The sequence below is a fragment of the Theropithecus gelada genome, chromosome 5, assembly GCF_003255815.1.
Source record: "Theropithecus gelada isolate Dixy chromosome 5, Tgel_1.0, whole genome shotgun sequence".
Classification (NCBI taxonomy): domain Eukaryota; kingdom Metazoa; phylum Chordata; class Mammalia; order Primates; family Cercopithecidae; genus Theropithecus; species Theropithecus gelada.
Genome location: NC_037672.1, coordinates 2,968,004 through 2,980,722, shown reverse-complemented (window position 1 = coordinate 2,980,722; position 12,719 = coordinate 2,968,004). Strand labels below are relative to the sequence as shown.

The 12,719-nt window shown below is 45.5% G+C and overlaps 1 protein-coding gene across 12 annotated transcripts in view; it reads right to left on the bottom strand.

Moving 5' to 3' along the window:
• Positions 1-12,719, bottom strand: part of ADD1 (adducin 1) — a 92,265-nt gene that overhangs the window by 7,596 nt on the left and 71,950 nt on the right. For 6 of the 12 annotated variants that reach the window (XM_025384727.1, XM_025384734.1, XM_025384736.1 and 3 more), the window contains 2 exons: positions 12,177-12,269; positions 6,629-6,785 (listed from right to left, as the gene is read on the bottom strand). In XM_025384727.1, coding sequence (XP_025240512.1) covers positions 6,629-6,785; positions 12,177-12,269 — 250 coding nt within the window. The remainder of the gene's footprint in view (positions 1-6,628; positions 6,786-12,176; positions 12,270-12,719) is intronic. The other 6 variants (XM_025384735.1, XM_025384729.1, XM_025384738.1 and 3 more) reach the window with 1 other exon arrangement.

The window sequence follows — 12,719 nt, the reverse complement described above, 5'->3', positions numbered from 1 at the left end:
CAGCAGACCTGCAGCAGAAGGGACTGATAGAAGGAAAACTAACAGAAAGGAATAGCATCAACATCAACAAAAAGGACGTTCATACGAAAACGCCATCTGAAGGTCACCAACATCAAAGATCAAACGTAGATAAATCCACAAAGATGAGGAAAAACCAGCGCAAAAAGGCTGAAAATTTCAAAAACCAGAACGCCTCTTCTCCTCCAAAGGATCACAACTCCTTGTCAGCAAGGGAACAAAACTGGACAGAGAATGAGTTTGATGAATTGACGGAAGTAGGCTTCAGAAGGTGGGTAATAACAAACTCCTCCAAGCTAAAGGGGCATGTTCTAACCCAATGCAAAGACGCTAAAAACCTTGAAAAAAGGTTAGAGGAATTGCTAAGTAGAATAACACTTTAGAGAAGAACATAAATGACCTGATGGAGCTGAAAAACACAGCATGAGAACTTCATGAAGCATACACAAGTAGTAATAGCCGAATAAATCAAGCAGAAGAAAGGATATCAGAGATTGAAGATCAACTTAATGAATAAAGTGTAAAGACAAGATTAAAGAAAAAAGAATGAAAAGAAATGAACAAAGCCTCCAAGAAATATAGGACTATGTGAAAAGACCAAAGCTACGTTTGATTGGTGTGCCTGAAAATGACAGGCAGAATGGAACCAGAAAACACTCTTCAGGATATTATCCAGGAGAACTTCCCCAACCTAGCAAGACAGGCCAGCATTCAAATTCAGGAAACAGGGAGACAACCACAAAGATACTCCTCAAGAAGAGCAACCCCAAGACACATAATCATCAGATTCACCCAAGGTTGAAATAAAGGAAAAAATTTTAAGGGCAGTCAGAGAGAAGGGTCGGGTTACCCACAAAGGGAAGCCCATCAGACTAGCAGCAGATCTCTCTGCAGAAACCCTACAAGCCAGAAGAGAGTGGGGGCCAATATTCAACATTCTTAAAAGAATTTTCAACCCAGAATCTGATATCCAGCCAAACTAAGCTTCATAAGTGAAGGAGAAATAAACTCCTTTACAGACAAGCAAATGCTGAGAGATTTTGTCACCATCAGGCCTGCCTTACAAGAGCTCCTGAAGCAAGCACTAAATATGGAAAGCAAAAACCGGTTCCACCCACCGCAAAAGTATACCAAATTGTAAAGACCATCAACACTATAAAGAAACTGCATCAACTAATGGGCAAAATAACCAGCTAGCATCATAATGACAGGATCAAATTCACACATAACAATATTAACCTTAATATGTGAACGGGCTAAATGCCCCAATTAAAAGACACAGACTGGCAAATTGGATAGTCAAGACCCATCAGTGTGCTGTATTCAGGAGACCCGTCTCACATGTGAAGACATACATAGGCTCAAAATAAAGGGATAGAAGAATATTTACTAAGCAAAAGGAAAGCAAAAAAAAAAAAAAAAAAAGGCAGGAGTTGCAATTCTAGTTTCTAATAAAACAGACTTGAAGCCAACAAAAATTTAAGAAGACAAAGAAGGGCATTACCTAATGGTAAAGGGATCAATGTAACAAGAAGAGCTAACTATCCTAAATATACATGCAACCAATACAGGAGCACCCAGATTCATAAAGCAACTTCTTAAGAGACCTACAAAGAGACTCAGACTCCCACACAATAATAATGGGAAATTTTAACACCCCACTGTCAATATTAGATAGACAAGACAGAAAATTAACAAGGATATTCAGGACTTGAACTCAGCTCTGGACCAAGCAGACCTAATCGACATCTACAGAACTCTCCACCCCAAATCAACATAATATACATTCTTCTCAGCACCACATTGCACTTATTCTAAAACTGACCACATAATTGGAAGTAAAACACTCCTCAGCAAATGTAAAAGAACAGAAATTATAACAAACTGTCTCTCAGACCACAGAGCAATCAAATTAGAACTCAGGATTAAGAAACTCACTCAAAACTGCATAACTACATGGAAACTGAACAGCCTGCTCCTGAATGACTACTGGGTAAATAACAAAATTCAGGCAGAAATAAATAAGTTATTTGAAAACAATGAGAAAAAAGACACAGCATACCAGAATCTCTGGGACACAGCTAAAGCAGTGTTCAGAGGGAAATTTATAGCACTAAATGCCCACAGGAGAAAGCAGGAAAGATCTAAAATCGACACCCTAACATCATGATTAAAAGAACTAGAGAAGAGCAAACAAATTCAAAAGCTAGCAGAAGATAAGAAATGACTAAGATCAGAGCAGAACCGAAGGAGACACAAAAAAAGCCTTCAAAAAAATCAGTGAATCCAGGAGCTTGTTTTTTGAAAAGATTGATAATTAGCCAGACTAATAAAGAAGAAAAGAGAGAAGAATCAAATAGACACAATAAAGAGAAGAATCAAATAGACACAAAAAAATGATAAAAGGGAGATCACCACCGATCCCACAGAAATACAAACTACCATCAGAGAATACTATAAACACCTCTACACAAATAAACTAGAAAATCTAGAAGCAATGTATAAATTCCTGGATACATACACCCTCTCAAGACTGAACCAGGAGGAAGTCAAATCCCTGAACAGACCAGTAACGAGCTCTGAAATTGAGGTAGTAATAAATAGCCTACCAACCAAAAGCAGCCCAGGACCAGAAAGATTAACAGCCAAATTCTACCAGAGGTACAAAAAGGAGCTGGTAGGTACCATTCCTTCTGAAACTATTCCAGACAATAGAAAAAGAGGGACTCCTCCCTAACTCATTTTATGAGGCCAGCATCATCCTTATACCAAAACCTGGCAGAGACACAACAAAAAAAGAAAATTTCAGACCAATATCCCTGATGAACATCAATGCGAAAATCCTCAATAAAATACTGGCAAACCAAATCCAGCAGCACATCAAAAAGCTTATCCACCACAATCAAGTTGGCTTCATCCCTGGGATGCAAGGCTGGTTCAACATACACAATCAGCCAGGTGCAGCGGCTCACGCCTGTAATCCCAGCACTTTGGGAGGCCGAGGCAGGTGGATCATGAGGTCAGGAGATCGAGACCATCCTGGCCAACACAGTGAAACCCCGTCTCTAATAAAAATACAAAAATTAGCTGGGTGTGGTGGTGTGCGTCTGTAGTCTCAAGTACTCAGGAGGCTGAGGCTTGAATCAGGAGGCAGAGGTTACAGTGAGCCAAGATTGCACCACTTCACTCCAGCTTGGGTAACAGAGGGAGACACTGTCTCAGGAAAAAAAAAAAAAAAAAATCAACAAATAACAAAAAAAAATATGCAAATCAATAAACATAATCCATCGTATAAACAGAACTAACAACAAAAACCACATGATTATCTCAATAGATGCAGAAAAGGCCTTCAATAAAATTCAACATCCCCTCATGCTAAAAACTCTCAATAAATTAGGTATTAGCTATTTCTGACAAACCCACAGCCAATATCGTACTGAATGGGCAAAGGCTGGAAGCATTCCCTTTAAAAACTGGCACAGGACACGGATGCCCTCTCTCACCACTCCTATTCAACATAGTATTAGAAGTTCTGGCCAGGGCAATCAGGCAAGAGAAAGAAATAAAGCGTATTCAAATAGGAAAACAGGAAGTCAAATTGTCTCTGTTTGCAGATAACATGATTGTATATTTAGAAAACCCCATCATCTCAGCCCAAAATCTCCTTAAGCTGATAAGCAACTTCAGCAAAGTCTCAGGATACAAAATCAATGTGCAAAAATCACAAGCATTCCTATACACCAATAACTGACAAAGAGCCAAATCATGAGTGAACTCCCATTCACAATTGTTACAAAGAGAATAAAATACCTGGGAATACAACTTACAAGGGATGTGAAGGACCTCTTCAAGGAGAACTACAAACCACTGCTCAAGGAAATAAGAGAGCACACAAAACAAATAGAAAAACATTCCATGCTCATGGATATGAAGAATCAATATTGTGAAAATGGCCATACTGCCCAAAGTAATTCATAGATTCAATGCTATGCCCATCCAGCTACCACTGACTTTCTTCACAGAATTAGAGAAAACTACTTTAAATTTCATATGGAACCAAAAAAGAGCGTGTATGGCCAAGATAATCCTAAGCAAAAAGAACAAAGCTGTAGGCATCACACTACCTGACTTAAAACTATACTACAAGGCTACAGTAACCAAAACAGCATGGTACTGGTACCAAAACAGATATATAGACCAATAGAACAGAACAGAGACCTCAGAAATAACATCACACCTCTACAACCATCTGATCTTTGACAAACTGGACAAAAACAAGCAATGGGAAAAGGATTCCCTATTAAACAAATGGTGTTAAGAAAACTGGCTAGCCATATGCAGAAAAGTGAAACTGGACACCTTCCTTACATCTTATACAAAAATTAACTCAAGATAGGTTAAACATAAGACCTAAAACCATAAAAACCCTAGATGAAAACCTAGGCAATACCATTCAGGACACAGGCATGGGCAAAGACTTCATGACTAAAACACCAAAAGCAATGACAACAAAAGCCTAAATTGACAAATGGGATCTAATTAAACTAAAGAGCTTCTGCACACCAGAAGAAACTATCATCAGACTGAAAAGGGAACCTACAGAATGGGAGAAAATTTTTGCAATCTATCCATCTGACAAAGGGCTGATATCCAGGATCTACAAGGAACTTAAACAAAGTTACAAGAAAAAAACAACCCCATCAAAAAGCGGGACAACCCCATCAAAAAGACGCTTCTCAAAAGACATTTATGTGGCCAACAAACATAGGACTAAAAGCTCATCATCACTGGTCATTAGAGAAATGCAAATCAAAACCACAATGAGATACCATCTCACACCAGTTACAATGGCGATCATTAAAAAGTCAGGAAACAACAGAAGCTGGAGAGGATGTGGAGAAACAGGAACGCTTTTACACTGTTGGTGGGAGTGTAAACTAGTTCAACCATTGTGGAAGACAGTGTGGTGATTCCTCAAGGATCTAGAACCAGAAATACCATTTGACCCAACAATCCCGTTATTGGGCATATACCCAAAGGATTATAAACATTCTACTATAAAGACATACGCACACATATGTGTACTGCACCACTATGCACAATACCAAAGACTTGGAACCAACCCAAATGCCCATCAGTGATAGACTGGATAAAGAAAATGTGGCACATACACACCAAGGAATACTATGCAGTCATAAAAAAGGATGAGTTCATGTCCTTTGCAGGGACATGGATGAAGCTAGAAACCATTATTCTCAGCAAACACAGGAACAGAAAACCAAACACCACATGTTCTCACTCAAAAGTGGGAGTTGAACAATGAGAACACATGGACACAGGGAAGGGAACATCACACACCAGGGCCTGTCAGGGGTGTGGGGCTAGGGGAAGGATAACATTAGGAGAAATACCAAATGTAGATGATGGGTTGATGGGTGCAGCAAACCACCATGGCACGTGTATACCTATGTAACAAACCTGCACGTTCTGTATATGTATCCCAAAACTTAAAATATAATTAATTTTAAAAAAGAGAGAGAAAGACAAATGCCTCTTAAAAATGATATTCAGGGCTGGGCACGGTGGCTCATGCCTGTAATCCCAGCACTTTGGGAGGCCGAGGCAGGTGGATCACAAGTTCAAGAGATTGAGACCATCCTGGCCAACATGGTGAAACCCCGTCTCTACTAAAAATACAAAAATGAGCTGGGCGTGGTGGCGCACAGCCTGTAGTCCCAGCTACTCAGTAGGCTGAGGCAGGAGAATCGCTTGAACCCGGGAGGCAGACGTTGCAGTGAGCCGAGATCGTGCCACTGCACTCCAGCCTGGTGACAGAGTGAGACTTCATCTCAAAAAGAATAATAATCATATGCATGCTGGCTTTCCCGCTAACTGATCGAAATGAATGAATTCTTTTGTCAGTTCTGGTGACTCCATATGGACAGACACCCCCTGGGAGAAGGACCAATGCCTTCCAGCCTGGAGCTCTGTGGGCTGCCCCTCACTCCTGCTGTCTCCTCTCACCCCCACCTTCATCACAGCTGTTGGATAGGACCACAGCAGGACATCTTCAGGGTCCGCCTTGTTTTGGCAGAGGGGCCCTGGCGTATCTTAGTACGGCACGCAGACACTTGTGAGTGGCCACCACTAGTCCTCCACATTGCCATTTACACATGTCTCCCTCCTAGCCAGGGCCACTCACAAGTGTGCCTAACTTGGCAATTTTTTTTTTTTTTTTTTAATTGAGATGGGAGTTTCTCTCTTGTTGCCCAGGCTAGAGTGCAACGGCGTGATCTCAACTCACCGCAACCTCCGCCTCCCAGGTTCACGCGATTCTCCTGACTCAGCCTCCCGAGTAGCAGCTGGGATTACAGGCATGCGCCACCACACCCAGCTAATTAAAGGCGTGAGCCACCATGCCCGACCTGCAATTTCTTCCATTCTGGCCTGAGTGACTAGGTTGGAAATGAGTACTGGATAAAGTTCTGGTTTGACTTTGATGCATGTGACTATTCTTATCACCACCCACAGCCAGCACCTGGACCACAGAGAAGCTCCCAGGGCACTTTCACCTTCTGGAGTGGCAGTGCCCAGGACCACAAGCACTCACCTTCACAGCCTTTCTGCTTCCGCTCCACCTCCCTGCGGTACTCCTCCAGCTCACGGTCTGTGAGCGTGGTGAAGGGGTTGGGGCCCGTGGTGCTCACGATGACGTGGGGCTGGTACTCCTTCTCAATGATTGCCTTGGAGGCTGTCACCAGCTCTCCCTGTGGATGAAAGGCATGTCTGGTCTGCAGGAGCCCAGTCCAGCGGGGACTCTCCCTCCTCCCAGGCAGGCTACAGGCAGGGCGGGGACAGGAGGCTTTCCAGGAGCAGACACCCTTGAGACTGCACTGCCATGGGCCCGAGGCCTAAGCTGAGCTGCAGCCTTCAGTGGTAGATATGGAAACAGGTCAGTGCCACGATGAACAGACATTAACCGCAGAAGAAATCCTACAGAGCCTTCCAGGTTTCAGAAGCAAAAGCCCAATGCAGACCCAAGAGCACAGAGCACCTCAGGGAGGGTGCCCGCTACTCCTCTCTGTCGAACACAAGGGGAAAAGGCCCTTTCCTGTTACTGTTTAAAAGTCAGTAACTTTTCCTCATGACATCAGAAACTGTCACAAGCTACAACACTCAGCATAAGGCGTGCTTAGAGCTTTGCTGATATTCTAAGAGCACAGGTAAGTTCTGTTCTTTTGACTATGGTTAGTTTATAACTAGTTCCTGGAATTTATCCCAAAACATTCAGAGATAACAAAATGTCCCAAGACACCAGTGTTTAGCTGAGGAATTTGGAAAACTGAACATTTGTACCAAAGAAAAAAAGAAGAAAGCAAAGCGAAGCACAAAGGCGGCTCACAGATCACACCAATCTTAAAGCAGGAGGGAGCCTGAGGCCAACACAGTGGGCCAGGTGGGTGTCAGGGGGTGAGGTCCACTCACAGCCACCTGCCCCAGCACAGTGCTGTGCCCACAGTGCAGCCTGATTGGGCCAGGGGCAGGAAAATGTCCCCCAATTCCCTGGAGCTCTTTTCCTTCTTTTTTTTTTTTTTGAGACGGAGTCTCGCACTGTTGCCCAGGCTGGAGTGCAGTGGCGCAATCTCGGCTCATGGCAAGCTCCACCTCCCGGGTTCACGCCATTCTCCTGCTTCAGCCTCCTGAGTAGCTGGGACTACAGGCGCCTGCCACCACGCCCGGCTACCCTGGAGCTCACTTCTAAGACAGTTACCCAGCGCTTACACACATGCACATGACTGAACGACAGCTTCCAAAACCAAATAAAAACAGGAGAATCCACAATTCTTTGAATACCAGGCCTGGTCCTTTAGTGTTCCTCTCAGTGAGGGGTGAACACCAGAGATAAAGAGTGTCCTAGCAGGACTGACTTGGGAAATTCAACTCACCCGGGCTGACTGCTCCTCAAGCAGAGACGGGGGAGCCTGGATTAACTGGGATGGGCTGAGGGGTTACCAACTAGCATGCTGCGTACCCGGTGCTGACTAGTGACACAGAGCCCAGAGCCCCGGGAGGGACAGATGGACTGCTGGAATAGGCAACCTTTGCCCGGGAGACTCTCGACAGTCAACAGGTCAAGGGGAACCCTCTTCTGAACCAGGTCTGACTTGAGGCCCATTGACTTTTCGTTAAGAAGCTGCCCTACCTCACCAAGACAGGAAACTGAGTCCTGTCTGCCATGTGTTAGCTCTGTGGCCTGAGCCAAGTCTTTCCCTGACCAGAGGCCTGCCTCACTATCTGAAGGAGGACCGGCTGGGCTGTCCACTGCTAAGAGCCCTCACACGATGGCACCCTAGAGACGGCATCCCAGCAAAGGCAGTTTGGCTGGCTGCACCTGCATCCTGATATCACTGCCAATGAAATGAGAAGGTGACACAAGAGAAATGCTTAAGTTCATTTCAATCAAATGGTTAAAATCAGTAAGGGAATCAAATATCAAGAATCAACTATCAGGCCAGGCACAGTGGCTCACACCTGTAATCCCAGCACTTTGGGAACCTGAGGCGGGTAGATCACCTGCGGTCAGGAGTTCAAGACCACCCTGGCCAACACAGCGAAAACCCGTCTCTACTAAAAATACAAAAAAATTAACCAGGCGTGGTGGTGGGCACCTGTAATCCCAGTTACTGGGGAGGCTGAGGCAAAAGTATCACTTTAACACGGGAGGCAGAGGTTGAGGTGAGCCGAGATTGCGCCACTGCACTCCAACCTGGGCGAGAGAGCAAGACTCCGTCTCAAACAAACAAACAAAAGAATCGACTATCAGCCAGGCACCACAGCTCATGCCTATAATCCCAGCAGTTTGGGAGGCCAAGACAGAAGAAATGCTTGAGCCCAGGAGTTCAAGATCAGCCTGGGTAACATAGTGAGACCTCGTCTCTACAAAAAATTTAAAAATTAACCAGGTGTGGTGGCATGCACCTGTAGTCCAGCTACTGAGGAGGATGAGGTGGGAAGATTCCTTTGGCCTGAGAGGTAGAGGCTGCAGTGAGCCATGATTGCACCACTGCACTACAGGCTGGACCACAGAGTAAGATGCTGTCTCAAAATAAAAATAAAAATCCATTGCCACAGAGACACCAAAGCCCTTGTTCCCAATTTTGATGCCCCAAAGGACAAGCGGGGCTCTCTCATACTGAGAGAGCTGAAGCCCGAGGCACAGCGCAGCAAGTCCCTGCCTCCAGTGGTGGAGAGCGCCCTCCTCCAAAGACCACAGCTAAAGGCCAAGCTGCTGTCAAGACTAGTTACGGGAACAGAGAATCACGTTCCTCTGCAAGAAAGGACACAGAGCAATGACTGAGATGCAGAGAAACATATGCCACTCATGGACAACCCAGGCAGGAAACCAAGATGTACCTAGCTTCCCCTCCTGCCACTCCCCTCACCTCCCTGTCACCTGACAAGGCTCTAAGGCAAAACACAGGCCCAGTAACACTTTCCGTACTTGACTGAGGCAGCCTGGGTGGAACAGCTCTGCCTGAGGTTGTGCAAACTGCGCTAGCGGCTGACCTCTCTGACCATCAGGTTTTCATCTACAAGCAGGGCCGACTTGGATCTGGACTGGCATTCCCAGTGCTGGACCATGCACAGGTTATGTGCTCAACACAGGTCAGTGAGAGAATCCGAGGGCTGAGCTTACTGCCCCTCTGCATTTCTACCACACAGCATGAAGGGTGGCAGGGAACACAGCCCCTGGTGAGGTGCACATGGGAACACAGAGTCCTTCCCTGGGCTGAACAGCTTGCAGTGTAGACACACATCTTCATCTCTAATCCTTCATTTCACTTAAAATTGAATCCAGAAGGCAGCCAAAATTATTTCAGGTTATGCCGGATGAGGTGGCTCACACCCTAAAATCCCAGCATTTTGGGAGACTGAGTCAGGTGGACTGCTTGAGCTCAGGAGTTTGAGACCAGCCTGGGCAACATGGCCAAACCCAGTCTCTACAAAAAAATACAAAAATTAGCCAGGTGTGGTGATGTGCACCTGTAGTCTCAGCTACTCAGGAGGCTGAGGTGGGAGGAGGGAGGATTGCTTGAGCCTGCGAAGCGGAGGTTGCAGTGAGCCAAGATAGCCCAACCACACTCCAGCCTGGACAACAGAGTGAGACCCTGTCTCAAAAAATACATATATATGTATATGTATTTCAGGTTACATGTTATGACACCCAAAGGAAAGTCAACACAGCCTTCGGCTGGGCTTAGAACTCCTGTTTGAACTCTGACTCACTGTCCCTTCTTCTGTCAGAAGGCAACACTTGCACTGTGCGAATGGCCATTGCCAGTGAGGGAGAAATGGAAGGCAAAGGAAAGTCCTTTCCAGAAAATCCCCAGCTCCCTAAGTCCCAAATACCCGTTCCTCAGGTTCTCAGATGGGAAGTAGGCATCTACGTGCTCGCCGCACTGGGGAGGGGAGTGTGTAGGACACAGTCCTCCTTGCTTGGTCAAGGAAAAATTCAACTTCTTAACATGCAGCGCCATGTTCCAAAAGGAGCAAGACTGTCTGTGCTTTGAGGTTCACATGAAAGGAAGTGGAACAATCGCCCTGTAAAGGACTCCCATGGAGCCAAAGCACATTCTCACCAAAAAGAGGGTATTTTAGCCAGTGTGAGATAAAGACCAAGGGTGCAAAAGTGAACTTCAGATACAAGGAGGCAGAGAAAACACAAAGCTAGAACAAGGATTTCTGTCCAGGGGGTCAACCTCTCTTCCTATGGGTCAGTGTACAGTGGTATTCTCTGCTAATTACACCTGGACGCAGCACTCGCAGCGAGCATGGTGTTCAGAAGGTAGAGACCCTACCTCTGTCGTTCAGGAAACACCCAGGTGACTGTGACACACACCCACATCTGAATATCACTGGGACAGAGCACACAAAGCTGTAACTGGTGGTTGAACACGGTGACCCAGGCTGCTTTCTGGAGAGCCCTAACAAGGTCCTCAGTGCTGCCCTCATGTGGGCTCTACACAGCAGGCCAGCTGGGCTCATGGCCTGCACAGCCCTCACACACCTGAGAGAAAGAATAACTGACAAGACCGCAACAAAGTGCCCAAAGATGAAAAACAAGCAACAGGCAGAGTCATCTTTCTCCCCTGCTATGAGTTGTTCTTCCAAGAATGGCAGCCGGAAGTATGCTCTAAGCACAGGGAAAAACAGGACCTGTAGAATTAATAGGTAAATATGCAAAATAATGTTATTAGCAGGGATTAGACAGGAATACAGAATCTTTGCTACAAACCCGCTTCTATATGGGAACTGGAACACCACTAAAGTGACATGTGCATCTGAATGAAGGTGTGTCAAGTGAAAGAGACGGTTCTGGAAATTTCCTTTGACAAGAATATAAACATGCCTCTCAGCTAAGACTCAACCATGCGGTCAGGCACTTTCTGCCCAGGGCACCAGCTCCTGCACACTAGCAGCCTAATGCTTAGGGAAGGTTTCCTTCTATGAGGGTGGGTTCAGACAGATCTTCCACCTACTGCACACACTAGGTACGCATGCACAGAGGGAAATTACGATGTGGGGTTTCAAACTCTCCTAAGTCTTTCTGCTCTGCAGCATTTAAAAATGTTATTTAGGATTTATTTTTGACGTAAATAAATACATTTTATCAACAAGGGCTGACAAAGACTGTCTGAATTCCCATTCCTCTGAAATGACATCTTTCAATGATATGACCTCCAGTGGCTACATTCATGACATTTACAGTCAAAGCTGAACCAGCGAGGGTGGAAGGGCACTCAGGAGTGGCCGCTGCCAACAGCAACAGACTGCCCAGAAGAGCCTGTCTGCAGTCAGCATCGTGGAGAAGGCAAAGTCCCGTGCGGAACTATGGAAATGCACCACATCGCTCAGACTGGCCATTTCTCAGCAACAACTTCGAATGCTGGAGATTATCATCACACCTCATACCAAATGTTTTAATTAAAGAATCGAGCAGGTAGAACAGAACCTTCTGTACAATCTCACAAACAGTTTAAAGAGCCATTTGAAGCTACTTAAGTAACTAAGACAATGCCTGAAGAGAGGAGACAAGGAGAGGGGAGGGGAGGGGAGCAAGGCGCATAGACAGGTAGTGAGGACAGGGCAGTGAGTACCTTTCTAAAAGAGAGAGATTTAGCGGGACTAAAGGTCTGCTCTGTAAGCTCGAGCCCTTCGATAGTTTCCGTACAGTCAGAGAGAGGTGCATCCTGAAACAGTAAACTGAGTCACCAGAGCACACCAGGCCCAGCCTGTGAAATATCAGCTGAGAGCGCAGGATGGAGCTGGCTAAGAGCATGCAGCAGGGACAGCTGTCAACAGTAAATGTGGTGGTGATGATGGCAGGACGTGCAGACACTGAACACGAAACCAGGACCACGGCTGGCCAAATCCAACAATCGTCTACCCCTGCAGAGTCAGGTGTTAAAGCATTAGGTGGCATATTAGTTTTCAGAGATAACTACTTACACAATTATCTTCAAATATCTTCAATGCCACAAGGTAGAGTCATTTTGTAGAAATGTGTGTGAATGTGCACCACATTTACAGGCACCCAGCCCTCTGCAACCCAAGCAGCCCTTTGTTGCAGACAGCAATATGTACCACAACAAGAGTCCCTTAAACCCACCCTCTCCTAGCACCTTACACAGAATGCTGCT